General features: G+C 38.7%; 1 protein-coding gene across 1 annotated transcript in view; it reads right to left on the bottom strand.

The window, feature by feature from the left end:
- Window positions 1-20,350, bottom strand: part of FRK (fyn related Src family tyrosine kinase) — a 103,185-nt gene extending 82,835 nt beyond the window's left edge. The window contains exon 1 of the mRNA XM_014866152.3: window positions 19,372-20,350. Within this exon, the coding sequence (XP_014721638.1) occupies window positions 19,372-19,742 (371 nt within the window). The 5' untranslated portion in view covers window positions 19,743-20,350. The remainder of the gene's footprint in view (window positions 1-19,371) is intronic.
- Between the last annotated feature and the right edge of the window lie 6,248 nt (window positions 20,351-26,598).

The following is a 26,598-nucleotide window of genomic DNA, read 5'->3' on the forward strand; positions in this document are numbered from 1 at the left end:
AAATATGACCCTGAGTATAAGCAACTTTTTCAAAGGTTTGTTCTAGGGGCTGGCCCCATGGCCAAGAGGTTAAGTTTGCGCACTCCACTTCAGCGGCCAGGATTCATGGGTTTGGATCCTGGGTGCAACCTACACACCACTCATCAAGCCATGCTGTGGAGGCATCCCTCATAGAAGAACTGGAATGACTTACAACTAGGCTATACAACTACGTACTGGGGCTTTGGGGAGGAAAACAACAAGAGGAAGATTGGCAACAGACGTTAACTCAGAGCCAATCTACCTCACCAAAAAGCACACCTTTAAATTTGAAAAAAAACAAAACACGTTTGCTGTACAGAAGAGGAGATTAACACGCAATAGCCAGAGGAGAAGAGGAGTTGAGTAGTTTTGAGTCAAGAATCTCGATTTTATTTGTTTGTTGCTGCATGGCTTTCCTAGAAGAAATTACTTATGAAAAATCATTTAATTTTTTACTAATTAAAATTTAAATTACAGTGGTGAACTTAAGAATTTTTATAAGAAATCAATATCCATATATTCAATTTCAGTTGAACCCACAGAATGTTTAAGAATCAGGCACATTCTAAACTTGCTAATGTTCTTATTCTTTTCCAATATGACCATGACCATTACTCACTCCTACCCATCCACAGAAAACATACTTTCAGAAACCTTCTACCTAATAGCATTGATTGAAAATTCTGCTAACATATTTGATTAGCAAAGAATTGTGCATGATAGTCAATACATTTGAATTAAACATAAGAAATGCCTGAATCAACAAACGAAGAAGCAAGGAAAACTGTCATTAATTCATGTAGCTATTCCTTACAATCAAATTTTCCAAGTCATTGACCTCATTACAGAGTTATTACTAAATGTTTTCCTTAATTCTCCACTGTACTGTTTCTTTTTTTTTTTTTCAATATTGGTGGCTAAGCTAATAGGGACTGAATTTTTGTGTTGCAACAACTATTCCCAAATACATAGTGAGCAGGTGAATGTCTGTTTCTATGGTTTCTATTTACAGTAGAGAAGACCATTCACAGAAATTGTTTGACACTTGTTACTTTCCTTTGTAACAGAAATTTAAGTATTGCCTTCTCTTCCCATTCCTCTCCTCATTCTCCGCCATCTTGCCCTCATTCCCTCTATTTCTCTTCATCTGGCTCTCTTTTTTCATGACGATTACCTCTCAAGTTCCATTAAACATGACTTCATTTCAGTTTTCCACTCTAGGAAATATGTCTGAACAGAAAAAGAACACACAGTAGGAGATCTGTCTGCTCTATTCTAGTAAGTTTGTCTGACCAAATCCTTTCTTTCTGAAAATCGATCAGCAATTTAAGAAGAAATGACAAAGTTTCCTTCTTTGCTTGAACAAAGCCTCTTTCCATGACAAATCCTCCAGTAATAGGGATAGTGTGCTCCCCTCTTTCAGCAGGGTCTAGATCCATCAGATAAGGTAAGCTCCAGGAATGCAGCGAACTTTGCCAATGACTTGGGTTGCCCTCAGAAAATACACTTACTTTCTGTTGGATCAAACTAAACCATTCATTATTTATACTCCTATTTCTTTACAACAGCCCAAAATTATAGCAACCAAAAGTTGCTAACATATGTCAAGTGGATAAAGACATGGGTTTGAAAACCAACTTAGGGTCATTTTTCTCATAATACCCCCTGGACAAAACTAAATCACTAAGTGTGTTCAATGATCTCTGTCAGTTGCAACAAGGCAGTTTGAAGGTTAAAATAAAATGCTTTTTGAAATATTACATCTTCCCAGAACTGCTGAGCAAAGATTCCTGGGAGATGTTCTTCCTTTGCATTTGAAGATTAGCTTCTGTTAAGTTACTTTCAAAGTCAAGTAAACTGAAAATATTCCTTTGTAAAGGAAAACAATATTATTTTGTCCATTAAATAAATAAAATAGCTTTACAGATAAATATCAGTCTACTTAGCTGCAAATGGAAACGTAGAGATAAGATGAGTGAAATAAGTGAGCTCTGTGCTAGGAAAAGGCACTGCTGGGTCTATGAGAAGATTATGTAAACCTTCCCCCATATATGTTCAGCTATTTATTCTTTTAACTCCTGAAAAAACAGTTTTATATTACACATGTGAGCATGTTGTCAGAATAAAAGTTGTTTTTATTAACATATTATATTAACACAATATCTCTTTGACTATTACATTCTTCAGGTTTGCCCTAATGGAGAATGTCAGACACACCCAAATGTGTCAGTTCTTTCTTTGTGAGACTTTCTGAATCACTTGAGCCAAGCAAGCCTATTAACTTCCTCTAATTCCCCTACAGAAGTCTTTTGTTTTACCACCTTGCCTACACAGCCAATGTCCATCAGCAAATGTAAAAGACTTCTTATATCACTATTAAGTTGCTTTAACCCAATTCACCCTCAGTAGAGGAAGTCAATTCATTTTTAGGTCCCTGAAGTCCCTTCCTTGGTCTCACTGTCTGTACGATAGGTATGTATAGTTTTCTGGGTTCTGAAGGAGAGAAAAATTCACCACCCCAAAATATGCCACTTTGGCAAGAAAGACGCTCTGATCCTCCTTTGACCCCATGAAAGCAAGAAATAAATCTCTCATGTAAAAGGTACCCTCCCTGTACCAGGAGAGTAGAAGGCATTCTTATCATCAGAGATAGAGAATTCAGGGCCAGCAAGGCTATATAAACAAACCATGTTACTTCCACATGAATTTACCACCGCAAGCCCAACTTCTCTGACTTGTCAATTCTTTACAAATTTATTGTTTCTTTGGTTAAGAGGTATAAAAGTTGTCTGCTCTGGTCACTTCTTTGAGTCTCATATTTTTATGAGCTCCCATACATACAAAATTTATTTGTTTTTCTCCTGTTAATCTGTCTGATGCCAATTTAATCAGACCAGTCAAAGAACCTAGAAGGGAAAAAGGAAAAAGTTTTCCTCTCCTACAGTTTTCTTTTCACACTGTAAAAGATAATCAACCCTAAAGTGTAATACATCATTTGGATGTATAAATGAAGGTAGAATGAGGGAAGAAAAGAGTGTAAGTTATTTGCAGTGACAAGGATTATCATTTTATTTTCTTCACTATGGACCCAACAGTAAAGCCTGAGTTGAAAAGTTGTATCTAGTTACAGTTACCTTAGTATAAACGCTTATGTCACACAAATGCAAAAGCTCCAGGGATATTTTTTTTAAACACAGTTAAAATAATATAAGCCAAGAATCATGAACTTCTCTACATGCCTAGATTTCTCTGACTTATTTTCATACTTAACACAGTACCCTTATCTGGTCTTCCCTCAACCACAAACCAAGCCATACTATCATCTGTCTGCTTATCAGTCCCATTTCTTATTCTCTTTAGTTTCTCACACATTCTCACTTTATGTGTTTTCCTTAAGCATTAGCTACATTTTCTTTTATTTTTGCTTATAGAATCTTCTGTAGGCTCCTTACATCTTCTTCTCTGATGTTTATTAAAAATTTATCTGCTCTTTTTACCCACATGTTAAACCATTGTCCCCTCCTCCCCTGCGTCTCTCTTGTTTTCTCAGCTCCTTGTCTTTCTCCTCCAATGCACATGGATCTCACGCAAGGTTGAGGCCCCTACTGAGGGCACTTTCCCGCCTCGCTCTGCAGGTCAAGAGATAACCAGAATGAATCCTACAGGTGTACACCAACTCACACTGACTGTGATCCTGGAAACAAGGAGAAAGGGCAGGGGTAGTGTCAATTCTCCAGCAGACAAAGATGTGTGCCTTGTTGCAACTGAAAAGAAATGAAACAAACAACGTAAGAGGCAGAGGAGACAGCACCAACCATTGGCAGAGCCAGGAAAGCAAAGTAGGAGCGAGGGAAAGGAGTGCCTAGGTAGGTTTTTAGCCAATAATCGTTAATTATATTCGATCAAACAAACTGTCACATTTGGCTTAGAATTAGTCTTTCAATCAAGCTCAAAAAGACAATTTTAAAAAACGTATTCTTTAATTAGTACATAGATGAAGATACAATGTTTTTATAATTTAAATTTCTAAAGCATAAAACACGTTTAGACTAAAAATTATTATTTATTTATTAAAGTAGGTTATAAGAACAGACCCCTACAAAATTCAATATATGTTCTACAGAATAAGAATAAAAAGGAATCCAAAAAACGAGAGAGGGGACCGGCCTAGTGCATAGGGGTTAAGTTCTCATGCTCTGCTCCAGCGGCCCAGAGTTTGTGGGTTTGGATCCTGGACATGGACCTACACACCACTCATCAAGCCATGCTGTGGCAGGGACCTACATACAACATAGAGGAAGATTGGCACAGATGTTAGCTCAGTGACAATCTTCCTCAAGCATAAAGAGGAAGATTGACAATAGATGTTAGCTCAGGGACAATCTTCCTCACCAAAAAAAAAAAAGAGAGAGAGAGAGAAAAGGAAGAAAATAAGCCAGACTTCAGGTCAAATATGGTTACTGTGAACAAGCATTTAACTGGACTCTGAGCTTCCTGGTAGCAAAGAGTAAAGAAAAATGTCACGTGTAATACATTCTTATTACCTGCTATAAAGAAATAAATCAGTTTTTCAAGAGAAACAAACTTTGCCTGTACTAATTTTATAACACAGGTTCTTATACTTTTTTAGCATGATTCCTCTAGAATATTTTAAAACCTATAACCCCTTGTCCTAAAAAGTTGCACAAATATACATCACACAAATTTTATATCCAATTTCAGAGAGTTCATGGACTATCTCAGGCCTCCCTCTGGAACCTCTGTGAGTCCATGATCATCAGGTTAAGGATCTTTGTCATTGGAATTTGGTGGAAGGGGACCTTAAAAGTCATCGTGGATAATGACAACATAAATTGCAAAAGCTATACGTTTTTCTGTCTTTCTTGTTTATGTTAGGAGGATAATATAAAAGGATAATTCAGTGAAAATCATTTTGTGAGGAAGGTAGAGTCAGGAACTATGTATGTTCAATCACACTATCTTCTTTTGACCTTTTGGCCAGCATATTTGCTACCCTTTATTTTTTGTGACATAAGCAACTTCTAATCATTTCTTTAAATGTTTTACAGAAGTATACCACCTACAATACTCAGATGAGTAAATCAAATAGCTGTTTATCATTTCCTTACTTTATTTTATAGTTTACTAACATACATGCCCAAACAATATATTATTTAATTTTCCCTATTTGTAGACTTTATAAAAATAGAATCATATTATATACAATTGCTTGAAGTTTTCTTTTCACTCAACATTATGCTTCCAAAATTCATCCATGCTGTTGCATGCCACTCACCTCATTATTTTCACTATTGTACATTTCATAGAATAAATAAACCACAATTTATCCCTCTCCTATTAATGAACATTTGGATTGATTCTAGTCTTTTGCTATTAGAAATTGAGTTGCTATCAACATTTTCTAGGAAAAAAAGTTTTACTCTGGGGATGGAGCAGAGAAAGCACTCATAGGCCCATTATTAGTAATAGTCTAGGTCATGGGCTAGCTGGTTATATGGATGTTCATTAACCATTATGCTTTAAAACTTCCTTTAAAGTTGCACATATTCTTTTGGATTTATCAAATATGTTTTTAAAAGAATGAAATTTTCAAAGCCTTTGATAAACTAGAATATTTTTTAACATTAAATTTTTAGGAAACGGACAATTGTGCTTTAAAAGATATCAGAAGTTTCATTAAGTACCAAAAGAATCATAAGTGAAAAATCATCTGTTGGGATTCTTTGCTCTCCACTAATTATCATGTAACTATTTTGCTTTCTACCATTTTACCGAGACCTACTAAATCAACAGTATGACTTTCCATTTTCCTAAACTAGTGCTTCTGTAAGCTAAGCTTTTGATAAGAGCAGAGTTCAAAGTGATTCAGCATCAAAACCAGTATCTGCCTGTTTTCCTATAAACTATTGCATAACACAGATACAAGATACCGAGTCACTTTTGTATTGTTTTTATCTGAAACATCACTGTATTCGCTGTATTATAACAGCCTGAAGCTAAGCAGAGGAATATCCTGTAAGTACAGGATACAATAGAAGACAATCAGGGCTTACTTTACCCACTCCCCATCTGTCTTCTAGGAAAATGCAGAGGACCGTGTATTTCCCGTTGTATCTAAAACCTTACTGGAAATAGGTGGATCTGTGTGCACTCTTTCCATTTTGTAAAACAACACTAGCACTATACCATAGGAAAGGAGTATACCATAGAAAAGCAGATGCAAGGTATATAATTAGGTCTTGAAGTATTTTGAAGGAGCTGTTAACATGACTTAGTATTTCCCAGTAAGTTCTGATGATGGTGATGCCTCTTTAGTATACTGTGCTCTCTCTCTCCTTTCCTTCACAGACAAGCTTCTTTAAAAGTTACATGTATTTGCTGCCTTTACTTTAAGACCCAGAACTGAGCTCAATCTTCCCACATGACCCCAAAATTTGGGAGTACAGCACCCAAGAGAAAAACTCATTAACTTTTCTGAGTATGGGAAGGCCAAACTGAGCTAACAATGAACCCTTAACCTATTCTCACTCTGCCCCAACCGCCAAACGCCAAACCTCCAAACACACCAGAGGATGTTGAAAAGCTACCAACTTTGATGCCACAGAGAGGGTGAAACCCTTTGGAAATCTCAACCAAACAGACATAGTCCTTAGGACCCTGCAGACTCTGTTCAGAGATGGAGGCAACTGGGTTCCACTGCTTCTTTTGCTTTGCTTTCTCTCAGTTCTGATTCCCAGGTTGGACCCAAGTCACATGTTTAAAGCCTTATCATACAGTACTTTTTCTATAGCTCAATCAGCCTAAGCCACCCAGTGCAGAGTCCCAGATAGAGAGTGAAGCTCCCCATTATAACTCTCCCTCTTTACTGCCTGCCATGACCTATAATTCCTTTATCATATTGTTTTTAGTATCACCAGTCATCTTCCAGCATATCTAATGGCCTTTACCTCTTCCTCATTACTTTGACCTTTCTTTAGCATTTGACCCCAAACCTCCTTCTTGACATTCTATCTTCTTATTTTGAAAAAGATGCTCTTTGTTTTTCTTCTACTTCTATAAATTCTTCTTTATTGTCTCCTTCAGTGGCTCTTCTTCCTCCCTGTATTAGTTAAGTTTTGCTTCTTAACAACTGTTTAGTTAACTCACAAATCTAAATGTGGGCAATTTAGGATGGGCTTTGCTGATCTTAGCAGGGCTTGATCATGAGTCTCTGGTCAGCTGATGAGTCAGGTAGGACAAACAGGACCTCTCTTCACACGGTCTTGCATCCTCCAGAAGTTTAGCTTGGGTTTTTTCATGGTAGTTGCAGAACTCTGGGAGCAGTAAGAAAGGAAGCCCCAGTGTGCATACACTTTTCAATCTCTGCTTTTGTCACATTTGCTCCTGTCCTATTGGCTGAAGCAAGTCTTGGCCAAACAGAGTTAGTGTCAGAGGAGACTACCCAAGAGTGTGGAGGCAAGAAGGTGTGAACACACGGGTCCTTACTACAATCTACACACTGCACTTACTCACCTACATTATGGGCATTTCTAAAGATTTGATCTTTGGTCCCCTTCCATTTCTTAGGGTCTCTCTCTATGGTTCTTATAACCCTTGTGAAGTCTACAATACTCTGTGGTTCTTATACTTCTGTGACATCTATAATACCTCTGCACAAATGCCTTCAAAAATCCATCTTTACAAAATAGACTTGTCTCTTTACCTCGATTTTGTATTTCTAAATTTCTCCTGGATATTTCCATTGAGATAACTTACTAATACTTCAATTTAACATGCCTAAAAGGGAATGTGTTGTCTTCCTTCCTGTTTCAACCATGCCCCTTCAATAAAAATTACTTTACTATGAAACATATGTTTCTCTTAATATTTCATCTGGTCCCAAATCACATATTTTTTTAATTCTCTCTCTTCCTCTTCTCCTACTTTTAATTTGTAGTTTTGCTTCTACTATTTACCAAAGAAGAATGTTCTTGGATTTATTTAAACTTTAGTTTCAATTTTCTCATCCTAAAAACAGTGATAAGAAAATTTGCCTTGCAGGGCTTATTATAAAGACTAAGTTAGCTTGTATGCACAGTTTTGCATGCTTAGCACATCAAAGATACTTGAAAGTGTTGATTATGCCCCTTACTCTAAGTCTTCTTGGTTTTTCATTCATGAAATATTCCTACTCTTCTTTTTTTAATGGTGCCACAAATTGAAATTAAGCCCTGTTAACCTCACACTGAGGACCTTTGGAACAATTTCCCTCTTCCTGCCCACCTTCTATCTTCTCCAAACCATTCCTACAACATCACAGTCTTTTCAATGCTCTGCTTTCCATTTATTTCCTGTCAGATAAAACCCAAACTCTTTAAACCAGTACACACGGTCTTTTCCAAAAGCTCATCCCAACCTCTCTTTCCAAATTTATTTCTCATTGCTCTCTCCATGAATGCTTCAACTAAACTATACAATTTATTATTCCCTGGACATACTTTTACTTCCCTTTCTCCATGTTCAACAACTTGTACTGAACTGTCTCATCAACAAGCATTGAGCGAATAAGACGATGCTTCCACTACAGGGAATTTACAATTTCAGGAGGAAATAGATAGTCTCACCTCCAGAAATTATAAATTCTCTGGAGCAGAAGCACTGTGTTAAATAGTTTTCCAGGCATGATACAGGAAACACAAGTATCTTACCCTCAAAGACTTCACAGTTTCATATGAAAGATGCAAGTTTTACAACTAGCCATTATATGACCAAAGCACTCTGGAGGTAGGCCAGAAGCAGGCAAATCTAAGTTTTATCATTTATAATCTGTACAGCCTTGAGCAGTTTACTTAACCTCTTGTAGCTTCATTTGTAAAGCTTCCTCCTCATCTGTAAATGGAGATAATAAAAGCATCTACCTCCTAAAGCTGAATATATAAGGTGATGCAAGCAAAGTTATGTGGCAAGTAACACAATAGTAAGCTCTCAGTAAGTGTCAGTTATTATTAACTATCGCTCTACTAACAAGAAATACAAAATCATAGAAAAAACAAATTATTAATTCTTCCTATGAAGGTTAGGAAAAGATTCTTGGAATAGGGTCATATGAGTTGAACTCTGAAAGTAAGGCATGATTTTCCCCAGACCAGGACTGATTTCTACTTCTGCACACCTTCATCCATGTATTTGTTTCTTCATTCATCCATTGAACAGTGATTTTTTTAAGTGCAAGCTACATGATAGATAGTTGTGTTACTCTTATGGCATTTATCAACATCTGTCTTATTCCTGCTGAGAATGAGAGAAGCAGCCCCTGACATCCAGAAGCTGGCCTGGCACTTATGACTAGGCCTTGGTGTTCTCCTGTTGAACATAAATAATCTGACAGGACAATCAACATCAGACAAGGCCACTCTGTGACCATGATGGATCACGACAAAAACAAGGTCAGATTACTCTTAATCATGTCTGAACACCCAGAAAAACAGGGACATTGTCCAACCACAAAAATGCCCCAACACCCACCTATTTTGGCTAATACAAGTGACTGTTGTTTCTTTACCGATTACAGCTTTAATCTCAAACTAGTCTTCCCTCCTTCTCAACAAGATTTACTAAGATTTACAATCATATAGTTACCCCTGCTTCTGGACAGCAATCAATCCAGAGCAAAGCCCCCCTTCCTTAAACCCTCCGCAAAATCACACCCCCGAATCCTATAATGCATCCTTTCTACCACCTTCTTACTGAGATGCTGCACTGTTGTCCTTGGTGTGTGTTCTCCTTCACTGCAACGAGTAATAAACAACTACAGGTGTGATCCTGGTGGGTTTGACTAAAGGGCACAGACATACATTCTTGGTTTATCTCCAGAGATTATAAAATTTTCTGGAGAAGAAGCATTGTCTTATGCATTTTGCTATCTCGCACTGTACAAAAACAGTGCCTTTAATAAAGTAAATATGTACAAAAAGTTTATTGAATAGATACATGAATCCCATAGACTCTATCTTCTTCAATGACTAGAAATGCTGGAAAGATTCTGGAGAAAGTATCCTGAGTTCTACTTCACAGAAATGACACAGGCACCCTCAAGAGATGATTTCCTGACAGTGACTTTGCAAGGAGCACAATTTTCCAGCTTACAGGATGATGTCCCTCCTGTAATGGGAATCTTGGTTTGTCATTACTAAATAATATTCAGAAATGGCAAAAAAGATATACGTGAGATCAGAAGAGCATTACAGTAAATTTAAATCCATCAATAATACTGGCCTTTAATAGGAATCATATGGAATTCTTCTGAATCATCAAATCATACAGCCAATGTTGTATGCAACATTTGTATTTATTTTGATATGATTCTAAATGTCTTTAAAATTAGATACTTAAAGTTCAAAAGTTCTTAGTAATGGCATTTCTTGAATTGCATTCTCATTTTACCCTTAAAAAGGCACAGAATTCATGAAAAACATCACTAATTGAAAAATTTAGTCAGAAGTTAAAGGCACTATAAAATTTGCCATACAAAAAAAAAGAAGACATACAGAAAAACATTGAAGAATCTAATGCTAAAATTAATTCAACTTTTAAACAGGAAAAAATATAACTGAAAAACTTTGTAGAAAAAATGACATCACGACAAAAAAGATCTTACACAAGGGACAGTCTATTCCAGCATGTGAAATTAGCTGTATAAGCAAGAAGGTGGGTAATCCAGCTCTACATTCGCATCTATGCATTTTAGCAAAATTCTTTGGTTACGTTAATCTTCAAAGAAACATCCACATAAGCTAATACTAAAGTTGCAGGCTTCAGGAAAATAGCCATAAGGAGGTATGAAATACCATCCACACTGTTATTAATCTGCATAACGACCTTCCCCAGAGAAACTGGCACGATCCTCCCACTGCCTGGAAGTTCTAAGAGCCCCCATTAAAAATGGGAGTCAGAGAATGCTACAGAGAAATTAGCAAGTCATTAGTAAGAAAAGCAGTAAAAAGAACATATAATTATTTTGTTTGGTAATGTTTTAGAACATAGCGAAAATTATTAATATTCAGCGATGGAGTCAAACTTTCAGCATGCACAAACTGACAAATATTTTATACATGTAATAATTTGAAATGATGTATGTTGGGCATAAAAATTGAAATTACAAATCCGGCCCCACAACATTAACTTTATAAATTGATTTTTGGCTCTCTGTCCAATGAAAAGCTCAGGTCAGTAATTCTTTTACTCTAAGTATCACCACAGTGGAGTTTAATATGTATATATGTGATTTTTAGATATCACTTCAACGAGATTCATAATCTGTTCCTGGCTTGATATTCATTCTACATTACAAAGAATATTCGAATCAGTCTGTGACCCCCTAAGTATTTTTTCCCCAGGGGTAGATTGGAGCCACTAATTTCTGGGAGCCTGAATTATGCTATTATGACTGTAAGTCTAAGCAAAAATTAAGGCTGGAACATCGCATTGAGAAAAGAGTGCAAAATATTCTGTGCCTTTAATGAGGAAACTCAGCAGATTTTCCTGGTGGGTAAAAAAGCACTCAGGGTGGAACAGCTGAAGAAAAGAGGTGGCTCTGTCAGCTCCTCTTTAAAGGATCTAAGATTTGTAGATCAGGAATCATTCATTTCATTATTCATTCCCCCAATCAATATTTATGAGTACTTAATATGCATAGGCACCACACTAAGCTCTGGGGCCCAAGGCAATGGCCCCCCTTGCCACCTCTCATATCCAGAGCTTATAGTCTCACATAAAATAAATAAGCAATAAAGACAAAGGATGCTAAAGGCTCTACGCAGAGACTCATAACGTGGTCTAGAATGTCAGGAAAGACTTTAGAGAGAGGAACAAACGAGGAGCGACCTGCAGGAGGAGTGAGAGTTAATCAGGAAAGGAGGAGGGAGAGGGTTGCAGGCAGGGAGAACAGTCCACTCACATGAAGCCCAAGACAGCAGGTGAAGGAGGGTATGGAACAAAGACTGAAAGATGCGCAGCGTGTGACAGACCTGTCACAGGAAAAGAATGTTGTGAGCTGAGGCTAGAGTGGGGTGTACAGTATACGATCCATTTAGGCAGAAGTAAAGGAGGAGCTGGCCAGCTACATAACAGGTAACGTTTCCTGGGCTTTTACTATACGTCAAGTTCTCCACAGTGCATGGCTGCCACACCCATAATCTCATTTATGTCACATAACGATCCTTTGAGATAGGTGTCATTATTATTCTCGTTTTACAGATGAGAAACTGAGGCAGAGGGATCAAATAATTTACTTGCTCAAGATCACATAGCTAAGTCATGACAAAGCCAGATTCAAATCCGAATCATCTGGGCGCATAGGCTGTGTCCTTAAACACACCACAGGCCAGATCAAAAAGGGTGACCAGTATTACATTTCAATTAAAACTCTATACCACTAATGCTTGAACCTAGTTGAAATATGTACCAGAAGAACCCAAAGATTGCCCTGATTTTTATTTATCATATAGATTCTTACTGTGGTATCGGTTTTTGGAACATCCAAAGAGAATTTTCTGAGCTGATAACCAGACAGAGTTAATTGAAGCAAAGTCTTGTTTGTTTGTTTTTCTCTCAGGAACCTTAAGACCTAGTGCACAGGACACAGAAGTTGCTTAACAAAAGTTAGTCCTAATTTACTGTATAAAAAAGGTTGTGTCTACTTTGACAACGTCAGTTTTGTGAGATGCTTGATTTTTATTCATTAAAAAGTAACATGAGGGGGCTGGCCTGGTGGCGCAGCAGTTAAATTCGCACATTCTGCTTTCTGTGGCCCAGGGTTCACCGGTTCAGATCCCAGGTGTGGACCGATGCACCACTTGTCAAGCCACGCTGTGGTAGGCGTCCCACATATAACGCATAGGAAGATGGGCACAGATATTAGCTCAGGGCCAGTCTTCCTCAGCAAAAAGAGGAATATCAGTGGCAGGGGTTAGCTCAGGGCTAATCTTCCTCAAAAAAAAAAGTAACACAAGGATGTATGTACAGAGACAAACCAAGAATTTAAGTGAATCCACTTAAAAGCAAACCAAATTGAAAAAAACAAACCAATAAAACATTTTTTCTTTTGTCAAAGAATGAATTTGGGGGGCCAGCCCCGTGGCCGAATGGTTAAGCTTGCATGCTCTGCTTTGGTGGCCCAGGGTTTTGCTGATTCAGATTCTGGGCACGGACCTAGCACCACTCATCAAGCCATGCTGAGGCGGCGTCCCACGTAACACAACCAGAAGGACTACAACTAGAATATACAGCTATGTACTGGGAGGTTTTGGGGAGAAGAAGGAAAAAAAAAAGAATGAACTAATCAAGTTAAAATTTCAGTTCTAATCTTTAGGACGGAAGCACCGTAGTTTATGAGCTATTTCACTCACAAAATTTTTTCCCTCATTAGTAATTTGTTGAAAACCTGAAAGAAAAAAATAATCAATACCTTTAATAGAAAGAGAGTGGTCCTGAATGGCATATTGCAGTTGAAACTTTTAAAGTATGATCAATTTTATCAATTTTCCTAGAAAAGGTTAAGAATGACTCCTGACTCGTTTTAATGACTCCATACTATGTCACTTCATTGTTCTCAAAGGTATTTTGAGATGCATGTAATCAAATTTTATTGATATGAATCAACTATTTAAACTTTTATCAATTATACTTCTACTTCAACTGTGATTTTAACTCAGTTCAACTGATTCCTCTTTTCCTCACTTCTATGAATTTGCCATTATTCTTATAAAGTTTATTTTAATTTATCAGTTAATTATCATTTTATGTAAAATATGACAATTTAGATAAAAATTCATTATATAACAAATTAAGGAAACACATATTAATATAAACATAGTACAGTTATATTTACATGAAAAAATCACATAATATTATACCTGAGATATAAAGGTTTTGATTAATTATTTTAGCAATATATTTGTCATATTGTTATTTTACATCATATGATAGGGAGAAGAGAATACACCATAATTCTATACGTAATACAGTCGTCTAATGATAGACTTTCCTAATTAACTCAAAACACCTAAATGTGCTTTTGTTGATTGAAATTATTTGTCCTAAAACTCTTATCTTGGATTTATCCACAACATTTAATTTGATAAACAGCAATATGTATACTTATAATGTACTTTCCTTATATATGTAAGCCTCTTTTTTACTTAGTTTCTAAAACTATGGTATTTAAGTATACTTTGTCTTAGAGGAGAGAAACTGGAAATGCATTATTTTCATTTTCCACACGTATGCATTTAGTCTTCCCTGGAAACTAGCACAACGGGAAAGAAATTAATGATCCGAATAAAGAATAAGTGGGGGACTGCTTGCCCATAGGTGATTTTCTAGTGACATAAACTACTGAAAGTAGACAAAATCTGTTATGTCAGATAGGTTTGTGTGTATCCTGATGCCTTTTTCTTTCTTTCTTTCTTAACAGCAATTTTTAGTTTTCAACCACATTCTTCCTCTACCTTTAATTAAGATTCAAAAGCTGGCTTCATATCCCAGCTAAGAAAGAAATCTACTGACATCTAGGTTGAAAATAAGTGGGAACACTGTGTACAACTTGCATTGGAGAGTTATTCAACTCAGCAGGATTCAATCACCAAATTGTGAAGTGCAATTCTATTCTAAAAAGGTGGCGAATCTTTCTGAGAATACACCACTTTATTTCTCCATGCTACTTTCTTCAAGCCAGACAATGGCCATGACCTTAAATTAGATAAAATCTTGCCAGAACTCTAGCCTGACACAGTAAAGAGGAGCATGAGTAGGGAAACATGCCCAAAACAGACGGAGAGAAATCCCACTCCTTTTATACTTCACAAAAGTTCTAACGCTTTTATCCCATAAGCATAAACTACCAACAAAACTACAAGTTACACCTATTTATTCTTGCTTTCTTTTTCTGGGTAACCCCTAAAATGGTGAATATGAGAAGAATCGAAAATAATCTACCTTTACGTGGTAATGAAGAGGAGAAAAAGCTTTCCACAAAATACTTCTGATCCTAGTCCAGTTTAGCATAAAAGTGAGTGGACACCACCTAAAGCACACTTAAACAATCAGGCACACAACTTTTAACTCTTTGTAGACAAATGATGCTAGGGCATAAATCATACTATTGCTGATCATTTTGCTTTTCATCAATATATTGCATTACTTGAACTTTTTTATAATAAAAGCAATGGAATTTAATGCCATTGCTCTTGGCTAAAATTTCTATGTAATTTCCATACTATTATTTTCTGGGTGAACTTTATATGTCTAAAAACTCTGTGAATAAAAAAGTTAAAGAGGGTCGTCCCAGTGGCATAGTGGTTAAGTTTGCTCACTCCACTTCAGTGGCCCAGGTTTCACAATTTTGGATCCTGGCGGCAGATCTATGCACCACTCATCAAGCCATGCTGTGGCAGCATCCCATATAGAGGAACTAGAAGGACTTACAGCTAGGATATACAACTATGTACTGGGGCTTTGGGAAGAAAAAAAAAAGAGGAAGATTGGCAACGGATGTTAGCTCAGGGCCAATCTTCCTCACCAAAAAAAAAAAAAAAATTGTAAAGAGAGTTCTGAGTAATCAAACTCTAAGCGTAAGGTTTTTGAGGGATTTCATGTTGAAGATGTGGAGAAAAACACTCATCCTTGAAAGGACCTAGGAATTCAAACTGAAGATAAGATAAATACAATGATTCTTCCTAGAGATAAGATAAATCATTGAGAATATGTTTATTATTTCACTAATGCAAGATATTTAGAAAAGGTAAAGCATTTCTAACTGGAATAATAATCAATTATTAAATTTGTTTATTTTTTTTGGCAATAGTCTGGTTCTTTTTTTAACATGTCTACTTTCTAGTATTAAAAAAACAAACAAACAAATAAACTAACCATATACTAAAACCTTCAACTGATTTGCCCTGGCACTAATAACTCCAGAAGTATTTGTAGTTTTCTTATTAACCCAAATCAAGAATAAAGACATATGGGCGGGCCACCCGGTGGTGTAACAGTTAAGTTTGTGTGCTCCACTTCGGCGGCCCAGGGTTCACCAGTTTGGATGCCAGGTGTGGACATATGCACTGCTTATCAAGCCATGCTGTGGCACACATTCCACATATGAAATAGAGGAAGAGGGGCACAGATGTTAGCTCAGGGCCAATCTTCCTCATCAAAAAGAGGAGGATTGGTGGCAGATGTTAGCTCAGGGCTACTCTCCCTCAAAAAGAAAATAAATAAATAAAGACATGTGGGTCTGGCCTGGTGGCATAATGGTTAAGTTCACACACTCCACTTCGGCAGCCAGGGTTCAAGGGTTCAGATCCCGGGTGTGGACCTACACGCTATTCATCAAGCCAGGCTGTGGTAGGGTTCCATATACAAAGTAGAGGAAGACTGGCACAGATGTTAGCTCAGGGACCATCTTCCCTAAGTAAAAAGAGGAAGATTGGCAACAGATGTTAGCTCATGGCCAATCTTCCTCACCAAAAATAAAGACAGAAAGAATAAAGACATAAACAGATGAATACTAATATACATTGCACTAAACTGGTCTAATTAGGAACTAGATGACTCAATTTTCATTGGTTTCCCATTGTCTCTCATCTCACACATATGATTATAAACGATAATCTTCACTTGTTATATATGAGCTCATTGTAAAATAAACTACACTAATTTTCACACTAATCCATAAAAAAATGAAGTATAGGTTTGAAAAAACTCACTGAAGAAAGACATTAAAAGAAGGTTTTTTGGGGGGGGGCCAACCCAGTGGCACAGTGGTTAAGTGCGCACATTCCACTTCGGCGGCCCAGGGTTCACCAGTTCGGATCCAGGGTGCGGACATGGCACTGCCTGGTAAGCCATGCTATAGTAGGTGTCCCACATATAAAGTAGAGGAAGATGGGCACAGATGTGAGCTCAGGGCCAGTCTTCCTCAACAAAAAGAGGAGGATTGACAGCAGATGTTAGCTCAGGGCTAACCTTCCTTAAAAAAAAAAAAAAAAAAAGAAGTTGTTTTTGTATAATTCCCCGGGTATTATGGCACTGTGTGGGCCACTTGGACACCCTCACTCAAAAGACTAAGTTAAAATCACTTATATTGAAATGGAGTGGAATTCTAGAGGCTACAGCTACCTGCACTAATAGTATTGAAGCAATTTAACCATTGGTGGCAAGAACCCTCACTAGTAACCTGGGTCACAGGTGAAGGCCATGGCATGTACTTAAAAGGAAACAAGTAGCCCATGCTGACCAGGAGGCAGAACAGTGGCATCTTCTGAGCCTCAGGTTTCTATTCCAGTGGATGTGAAGATCCCAAGAGAAGCCCACTAGACATCTAGGATGGTCGTGACACGAGGGACCACTACTGAGAACCAATTCCAAGAGGAAAGGTCAGGAGTTACGTGCCGAGGGAAAAAAGTATTCTTGGCTACAGATAGCCCCTGAGAATCAAAAAATAGCCACAATACTTTAGTTGCCTTATTTTACATTCGTTAGGGAAAGGGAATCTAAATAAGTAAGGACACTGTGCTTGAGCCTGTTACCCAGAATGTTATCACTTTTGAATGGCTTGTCTTGTTTCAGTTCATTGCTTTCTTCAGCATTTATAGTTCTGTCAAGTATGAATGCAGCTGAACCACTACATACAAAACATAAGAGCTCATGTTCCCAGACAATCAGGAAATCCAGAGGTCCAGGCGACCCCAGAGATCCTAGAGATGAGGAAACAGGCCCTAAGCAGTTAAATGAATTGAATATATTTAAAACTAGTAGACTATGAATTCAAGACACTAATATTAATATTATGATATTTATTCTAATAATATACCTATGTTACACTGACTATAACACATACATAATACCACGTCTTACATGGAAATCATATAGTAGTGAAAACACATAAATGCACACAAGTAAGCATTCAACGACTAAGTAAAGATATCTCCTATAGATTATCACAGAAAATAAATGTTCATACAGGTGATTTTCTCACTTGAGAACTGATCAATTTCATTCATCAAAAGCCTAGATTTCAATTCATTTCTATTTAGGCATAAAATAAGACCCTTCTTAATATTTATAGGCTCTTGGTGTTGGAAAGAATCTCAAAAATCACCAGACCTCCCTTTACATTTGGATTTGAGTCTGGAAGGCAGCCATGATGCTCCACGGCTCTTCCTCATCATCGTATTCCCTGGGCTAGTAAGGGATGCTGCAGCTCGCATAGAAAGAAACACTTACAAGAAAACGAGTGAATCCCCAGAGGTGCCTCGACTAAGGATCCATTCTATAAAATGAATCCATTTCCTGAGAGAGATGCCCAGTTTCGGATTTTATTGAACCAGGCAGCATCAAAGTTAGGGCCAATACAGTCTCCACTTGTTTCTCAACCCACCAGACCCCAAGTATCCACAGTCAAACCATGCTTTACCTACTTCATATTCAACCACCACAGCATAACCTTCCCCTCCGCCTGCCTTACTCCCTCACGCCCACTACTGTGCCTGGCACTTGCGTGGATGGATGGATGGATGGATAAGTGAATAAGTACATAAAATTCTCCTCTTTTGTTCCACTATAATTCATAGGACTTATTCAAATATCAGGGTAAAGTCTTTATCTCCTCCTCTGGGGAAATATTGTCACTCTTTTTATTATTTAAACTTACTAAATATCTGTAGCTGCTCAGTTTCCCATCATAATAAAAACCAAAAGATATCATAATTTAGGTAGCATAATTCCAGATCTAAGGTTCAAAGAAAAACGTCTAGTAATGATTTCACTGGGAAAACATAGTGAAAAATTAGCATCTTCTAAATGTTACCATCTATGTTAGCCTGGTGTCTGCCTATCAGAATGAAAAGGATTTAAGATTAGAGTTAGGGCTGGAGTTGATGCTTCAAAAGTTTAAAAAAAGAAAAAGAGCAGGACTTTAGATTTTAAAATGTGGCTGAAGGAAGATCTGTGATATACCCACAAATGAAGTACAGTTCTGTTAAAATGAGGCTGACTTATTTTACTACCAAAGAAAACGTCGTGTATTAACGGTGCCATTTGTTTATGCTGATGAAAATGCACGCAGGGCCTGTGGGTATACATACTGTACTAGAAGTCAGTTCAACAATAATTACCTGCAAGTTTCACTCTCTCTTAGCAGGAGAGGTGTGTTTCACTTAGAAGGTTCTTGCCAGTACTTCCTCATACTTCCTAGGCAGCTCTTTCAAAATTAGGGGGTGGCAGACAGGTAGAAAGGAAAACTCATCACCGGCCCTCAGAGTAGAGAGAGAAAGTGTGATTTGTACTACTCACGGCTCTGCCTGGAGGCTCCTGTCCTCAGCCACATAGTTCGAAGGAATATAGCCCTGCAGTTGCTGGCCGGAGCCATCTCCCCTTTTCTCCAAGTGCCTGGCGAACCACCAGCCCTCGTGGGAAGCGTCCAGGACTTGGAGCTTGTCACCAGCGCGGAAGCTCAGGTCCTCTGCAGTCCGAGCCTGGTAGTCAAACAAAGCCACAAAATAATGGCCATGGCTTCTCTCAGGCTCCTGACTTGGTGGCTGGGGAGCATCAGGCAGGGAGCGGGCCCCTGGGTTCTCAATCACCACGGGCTTGTCTGCCTCCTGGAACAAGCAGGGGAGACAGGGCTCCAAGTACGCCCGGAGCCTCAGGCAGACGTTGCCCATGGTGCACCTGTGCGGAGGAGGAGAGAGGGGCTTCTCCCTCTCCCCTTGGTCTCTGCTGATCCACTTTCTATTCCTCCACCAGGCAGCTTTGAAATCAGCACCAACTCACCAGGCTGCAGAGAGTGTGCAAAGCCCTGTTTTGCTACAGTCCAACAGACCTGGCTGCGGCAAGCCCTGCTTGGAGGAACTCACCGGCTTGCTTTCTGTGGCCGTAGCTGCTGTCCCAGAGCACAACCGAGTGAGAGCTGGGCAGCTGCTCAGTGGGAAGATGCCTTCTCTTCTTGTCTGCTTGGGAATCCCACAACAAAAATAAAACTCAGCAGGCTTTATTTAGACAAATGTCTGAGAACAGAAAAGAGACATCTTGCCTTTTGTCCCAAAGAAAAGTTAAGAAGAGAAAGATGTTAACTCCAGGTAACATCTCCACGGCCTGCCTTTGCCAGGAGCTCTCTCCCTGCTTCAAGTCCGGCTCTGTAGTTTGACCAGTCCTGACCCCCACTGCTCTTTTCTTTTTGCTAATGAATAACCAACCAGCTGAGGCTATTGCCTTTAACATCCTGAGCTAGGAACAGACTGTGATAATTTCTCCTTACTTCCTGGTTTCTTTTTGTCTGATCTAAACGAGACTGCCGTCCTCTCTACCTCTCCACTCTCCCTCACTCAAGAGAGACCAGCGCCCTCACCAGGGAGCCAAACTCTTAAAAGCAGCTGCCAAAATTCATACTCCTGGACAAACAGGCTAGCCCAGGTAGGTTTTTGTCTTGCCATGCTCCCGACACAGAAATTAAGGGCAGAGATTTTTTTTTTTCCTCCCACAAAGATGAGTAGGATTGTTTTGCCACCACTAGGGGAAATAAAAAGGCAAATGCAAGTGTTTAGGTATTTGTCACGGGACAAAGGGAAACTGGGAAGGAACCACTGAGTCCCTACCTTTTTTCCTCACCATGAATAGATTTGAATAGCTTCAAAGTATATTTACAGTCTGGAAAAATAAGAGAGCAGCTGACTAAAACGCTGAGAACCCAAAACACTGCTTTTTCCCACAGAGACATTTAATTTCCCATCTCTCATGTACTATTTCTGAAACATACACACACACACACACACACACACACACACACAGACTAGGTGATCAGAGGACAGAAAGAGTCGACGGGCTGCATGTGGCTGCTGTGAAGGCTCTTTCTGTTCAACTTTGACCTCCAGGTCCACACTAGTTCTTACTAACGTTGTTGGCAGGAGCTCAGGAACTAAAGAGAGCAGGACAGTGATCCCGACCAGCAGTGGGATTTGCTCTATTTCCTCTCGTTCAGGGCAGCTGTCTCACAACTGTGTGCCCTGGATCCCAAGAACACCTGGGCAATGAGTGTGGACAGTAGAACTCACTGCCATTTTCATTAGTAGAGAGCATTGCAAACTTGTTATGATATGTCACTTGTCTTTGTATATGACATTGATTAAAAAGTTTCTCTCTTGAAAACAATCTATCTAAATGTCGGTAGAGCCTTGAGCCTGGCTACCTGGCCCCAGTACAATCTAAAATTCCTGTTCTTTGTCAAACAACAAGGCATTTTTAGTAATCAGAATAATTAAACTCAACAAAAAGAAAAAGAAAAGAAGGAAGGAAAGAAAACCATAGAACCACGGTCTCAGCCCAATGTGCTATTACCTTGTACTAAAATCAGGCATTCGTGGTGGACAGATCCACTGGTTAGATCAAGATCTCATGTTATACTCCCAGGTTTCTCCAATCGTCTTCATAGTCAGAGTAGAAGTACCAATTTGGCAGGGATAGAAAAGCCAAAAGCTGAGCCAGGTTGGTTTGTTTATTTGTGATAAGGGACCTAAAATATAATTCCACATATAAAACAGGAGAAAATAGCAATTATATAATATTGAGAAGCCATAGAATATTTTTTTTCTCCCCAAAGCCCCAGTACATGGTTGTATATCCTGGTTGTAAGTCCTTCTAGTTCTCCTATGTGGGACGCCACCACAGCATGGCTTGATGAGTGATGTGTAGGGCCATGCCCAGGATCCAAACCCCGTGAACCCAGGGCTGCCGAAGTGGAGCGCACAAACTTAACCACTCAGCCATGAGGCCAACCCCTAAAATATTTTATTATAAACACAATATAAACTGTAAAAGTATAGAATTCTATTAACGCTCCTAAGCAGAGGCATAGATGCTAAGGTCTTTCTAGAGGCATCTACATGATCTAGAAATGAAATAAGATTTGGAAGAAACAAGAGAGATGTATTCAAAACGAATTTGTAAGTGGAGTCTGAGACTTCAAAAATGTGAAGTTTCTAAATTCAAACATGCCTCCGTTATGGTTATGACAAGGCATTCTGGAAAAAGACAAAGTGGCAAAGCACAGTCATGGAGCTAGTGATGAAATTGAAAAAGCGGCCAACCATCCAAAGATGTCAGGCGAGCAACGGCCTGAGAAAGCTGAGCCAAGGAGTGGGGAGAGAAAGGGTTTCCTTATGTCAATTGTTCCGGAATTCTGCAGTCACCCAAGCTTGAAACCTGCAGTCATCTTTTACTCTTTCTCTGGTTTCTTTGAGCTAATCAATCATTAAATTCTGCTCAGTCTTCCTTTTCATTTATTCCACAAATTCTTTTTTATTCCTTTTTAACAACAGCTGGGTACTGGACAAAAAAATAGAAGAATACTCTTCCCTAGATTATTCCAGAGGCCTCCTAACTAGTCTTTCTTCCTCCAGTTTATCCTCCTATGACTGAGTCATCTTGCACATCGCTCCTAGAACGGTTTTTATAGTAGTCACAATGCCAGAGGTGACATGAGTACTAGAAAGAAAAGCTACCAGTTTTGGAGGCTGTCTACGTGCCAGGCACTGTGCTAAGAATGTCATAAATGGTACATCCCTTTGTTCTCAGAAAAGAAAAGCCATAGTACTTATGAGGAAGGAAGTACTTTGGGTTTTTTAGAGAAGAAGAAACCGAGGCTTAGAGAGGTTAGGTAACTTGCCCAAGGTCACACAGCCACCAAGTGGCTGAGCCATGAGTAACACCCTGATCTCAGTCTGACTCCAGAGCCTGAGACTGTAACTGCTCAGTATTGATAACTCTAAGAAAAGCTAATGTCGATCTTCTGTGTAAAATCCTTCAAGGACCTGCACACGACTGGAATAAAACCTCAACTCTTCAGCAGGACACACGGCCCTGCTAACTCTCTAACCTTGTGGCCCTTCACTTCTGCGCACGCGCCCTGTGCTCAGGTCCACCAAGCCCTCTTTCCTGCTGCACCTTTGCTTCCTCCTCTCCCTGCTCCCCTGGGGACTTCCTTGTGATTTTTTCAGGCTGGGTTCAAGTGGCACCTTCTTGAAGTGACTAGAGGCCCCTACTCTGTGCACCCTGAAAATCTGGCACACACTCCTACTTGGTTACCTATGGAATTCCACTTGATTCCCTTACTTGTTTGCTTTCCCCCCGAGAATAAAATTTCCTTCTCTGAATCTCTGGTGCCTTGTACCACTTCCAGTATGTAAGTAGTAAATAGCCAAGAAGTATGTGTAGGAAGGAAGGAAGAGTGTGGGACAGAGGGAGGGGAAGAAGGAAAGAAGAAAGAAAAACAAGGAAGGAAGGGAGGAAGGACAGAAGGAGGAGAAAAAAGAAAACCATCGAGGTGAGATAAACACTTACGCCAGTATTCACAATTGACAGCAAAAGCTGTATACTGTGAAAAGTGCTGGGAGCGCAGAGGAGTGACTTTCTGTCTACTGCCTCTCAGTTCCCTTCTTTCCTCTCTTATTGCTTCCTGAAAGTTGGATTCCCTTGCCAGCCTCCTAATCCGGTTTTTCTGCCTGCAGCTCCTCTCTCTCCCATCCTTATAGCCAACTGCCACCAAATGAATGTTCTGAAATCACTCTCCTGCACAGTAACCTTCAACAGATCCTCATTGCCTGGAAGATATGGCTTGGAATTCAAAGCTAAAGAATTTGTACTTCACCCGATCTTTATCAGATGTACCTTTTCAACATCCTCCTTCCATTACTACTTTGTATTACCCCTTCCACTCAGCCAAACTGGTGTACTGTGTCTCCCAATATATCTTGTCCATTCCCACCTCTGATCCTGCCTCCTTTGCCATTCTTTTGCTTGGCATTCCTTTCCCTCCCAACAGACTCCAGCCTGCATTTTGAGGGCTGTATAAAAATCCCACATCTCCTTTAGGCCTTCCTTGTCCATTTCTGCCACAATAATTTTTCTCTTGCTTGAGTTTTTCTAACTCCTGCAACCCCCACACCCAATACACACAGCAGGTTAAGTGAATTTAATCATGCTCCTGCATCTGATTTGCTGAGCACTGCAAGAGAAAAATCCCACAGTTATTCAGTTTTACAACAAATTATTGGTCTCCAACTCCTGCTAAGCTCTTTTCACTGTTCCACTTTCTTTTACTTGCCAGTCCTAACAGCTGCCTTCTCTTCATTTTTTCATAGCACTATTCCAAATCGCCCACCATTCTTCTCAGGGTCTCTGTTGATACCCTCTTTCTCTGATGATGACCTTGTCAAAGAAATTCCAAATGTACTTTACGTAAGGTATAATTACTTTGACTTTTGTTATATGTACCTAAGACTAATCCTAACTGATATGCTTTTAATGACGGAAAAGGTAAATCTCATGTCTGTGTTCTTGATATTATTCCATGTGGAATCTGATTCCATGACTCAGCTCTCGTCTTGCTTTTCTTGGTAAATGCCTTCCTCAAAGCCTATAGTCAAGCTGAAGTCTCTTAAGCATTAAAAAGAAGATAAAAAGAAAAGAAAGGAAAAGGATAATAAAAGAAGAAAAATGTTAAATCCTTTATCCTACTGTAGGTATCACCCTGTCTCTCTCCTTTCTTCAGCCACATTTCTCAGAGAAATAGTGAATGTCTCCTTTTTCCCATTTTTCTCTTCCTTTTCCACTGATAGACTACAGTCTGGCCTTGTCTAATGCCACGTCACTGAAGTTGGCCCACTTGATGTCACCAATACTTTACATTTGCCAAATCAAATCACTTTTTTTCTATATTCATTACACTTGACCATTCTTCACTCTCTGACAAAGATAGTTGTCTAAACCTCCCACAGTGCTGTCCTCTTGATTTTCTCCTTTATCTGACAACCCCTCTCACCACCTTGCAGGTTGATCTTCCTCTATCTATCCCTCAGAGTTGATGTTAACTGGGAATCTTGGTGGAACCCTTGGCTGGGTTCTTTTCTTCCTCTATACACGCTAGTGGGTGGTCATGCCCTCTGCATCTATGTCTTCAACTGCTGATAACTCTCAAACCTCCACCTCCACCCTAGACTGATCTGCTGAGATCCCAACCTATATAGTTAAAGCCTGTGTACAACGTCCCACAGGCGCCTTAATCTAAATGCAACAGATACAAAATAACATTCATTATGATTCTCTCAAAAATACAGTTCCATGTATTTTTTGCCTTAGTCAAAATCATGTCAAATTAGAACCTTAACAAGCACCCTAAACCCCTCTCTTTTCCTTATTGCCTATAGCTGATCAGTGAACAAATCCGATGAATTCAAGCTGTTTAATATCTGCTTCCTCTCCACCCTGATGTTGCCTTAACTCAAAACATCTTTGGCTCTTTCCGACTCTTTAACAATCTCCAATCTTCCTTTCACCAGTTCCCTTCTCCCCCAGTCACCCTCCTCTGTAGGCAGAGATCTTACTAGAGGATAAACCTGCTAATACTGCACACTTAAAAGTGCTTTAATGAAAAGAAGAATGAAGTGGGAGTGATCAGTCTACCTGATAGCCAACACATTACACAGCCGCAGTAATCAAGACTATGTGGTATCATCAGAGGAAAAGACACATAAATCAACAGAAAAGAACAGAGAACCCAGAAAAAGACCTACACAAATATGCCCAAATGATTCTGCACAAAGGTGGAAAAGCAATTTAATTGAGGAAAGATAGCCTTTTCAACAAATGGTGCTGGAGCGATTGGACAGCCACAAACAGAAAATGAAACTTGACCTAAGTCTCATAGCTTACACAAAAATTAACTCACAAGGAATGATCGACTTGAACGTAAAATGCACAACTATAAAACTTTTAGGAAAAAAATGAAAGAGAAAATCTTCAGGATCTAAAGCTAAACAAAGAGTTCTTAGACTTAATACCCAAAGCACTATCCATAAAAGGAAAATTCATAAATTGGACTTTATCAAAATTAAAAATTTTGCTCTGCAAAAGACCCTGTTAAGAGGATGAAATTATAACCTACATACTGGGAGAAAATATATAAAGTATTTGCAAATCACATATCTGACAAAGGACTAATATATAGAATATCAAAGAACTCTTCAAAGTCAACAGTAATAAAACAAAATATCCAGTTTGAAAATGGGCAAAAGATATGAATAGACATTTCACTAAAGAAGATATACAGATGGAAAATAAGCACAAGAAAAGATGTTCCACATCATTAGCCATCAAGAAAGGCAAAGTAAAACTCTAATGAGATATTACTACACACCTATCAGAATGGCTAAAATAAAAAATAATACAACACCAAATGAGAATGGTAAGGATATGGAGAAACCAAACCACTTATACATTGCTAACGGGAATGTAAAATGGCACCGTCTCTCTGCATAACAATTTGGCAGTTTCTTATGAAAGTAAACCTGAGACTACCATACAAAGCATTTATCCCTAAGAAATGAAAACTTACATTCACACAAACTTATACACAATTGTTTATAGCAACTTTATTCATAATAGTTCAAAATGGAAACAACCAGATGTCCTTCAAAGGGTGAATGGTTAAACAAACTGTGGTACATACATATCATGGAATACTATTCA

This window comes from Equus asinus, chromosome 24 (genome assembly GCF_041296235.1).
Source record: "Equus asinus isolate D_3611 breed Donkey chromosome 24, EquAss-T2T_v2, whole genome shotgun sequence".
Taxonomy (NCBI): domain Eukaryota; kingdom Metazoa; phylum Chordata; class Mammalia; order Perissodactyla; family Equidae; genus Equus; species Equus asinus.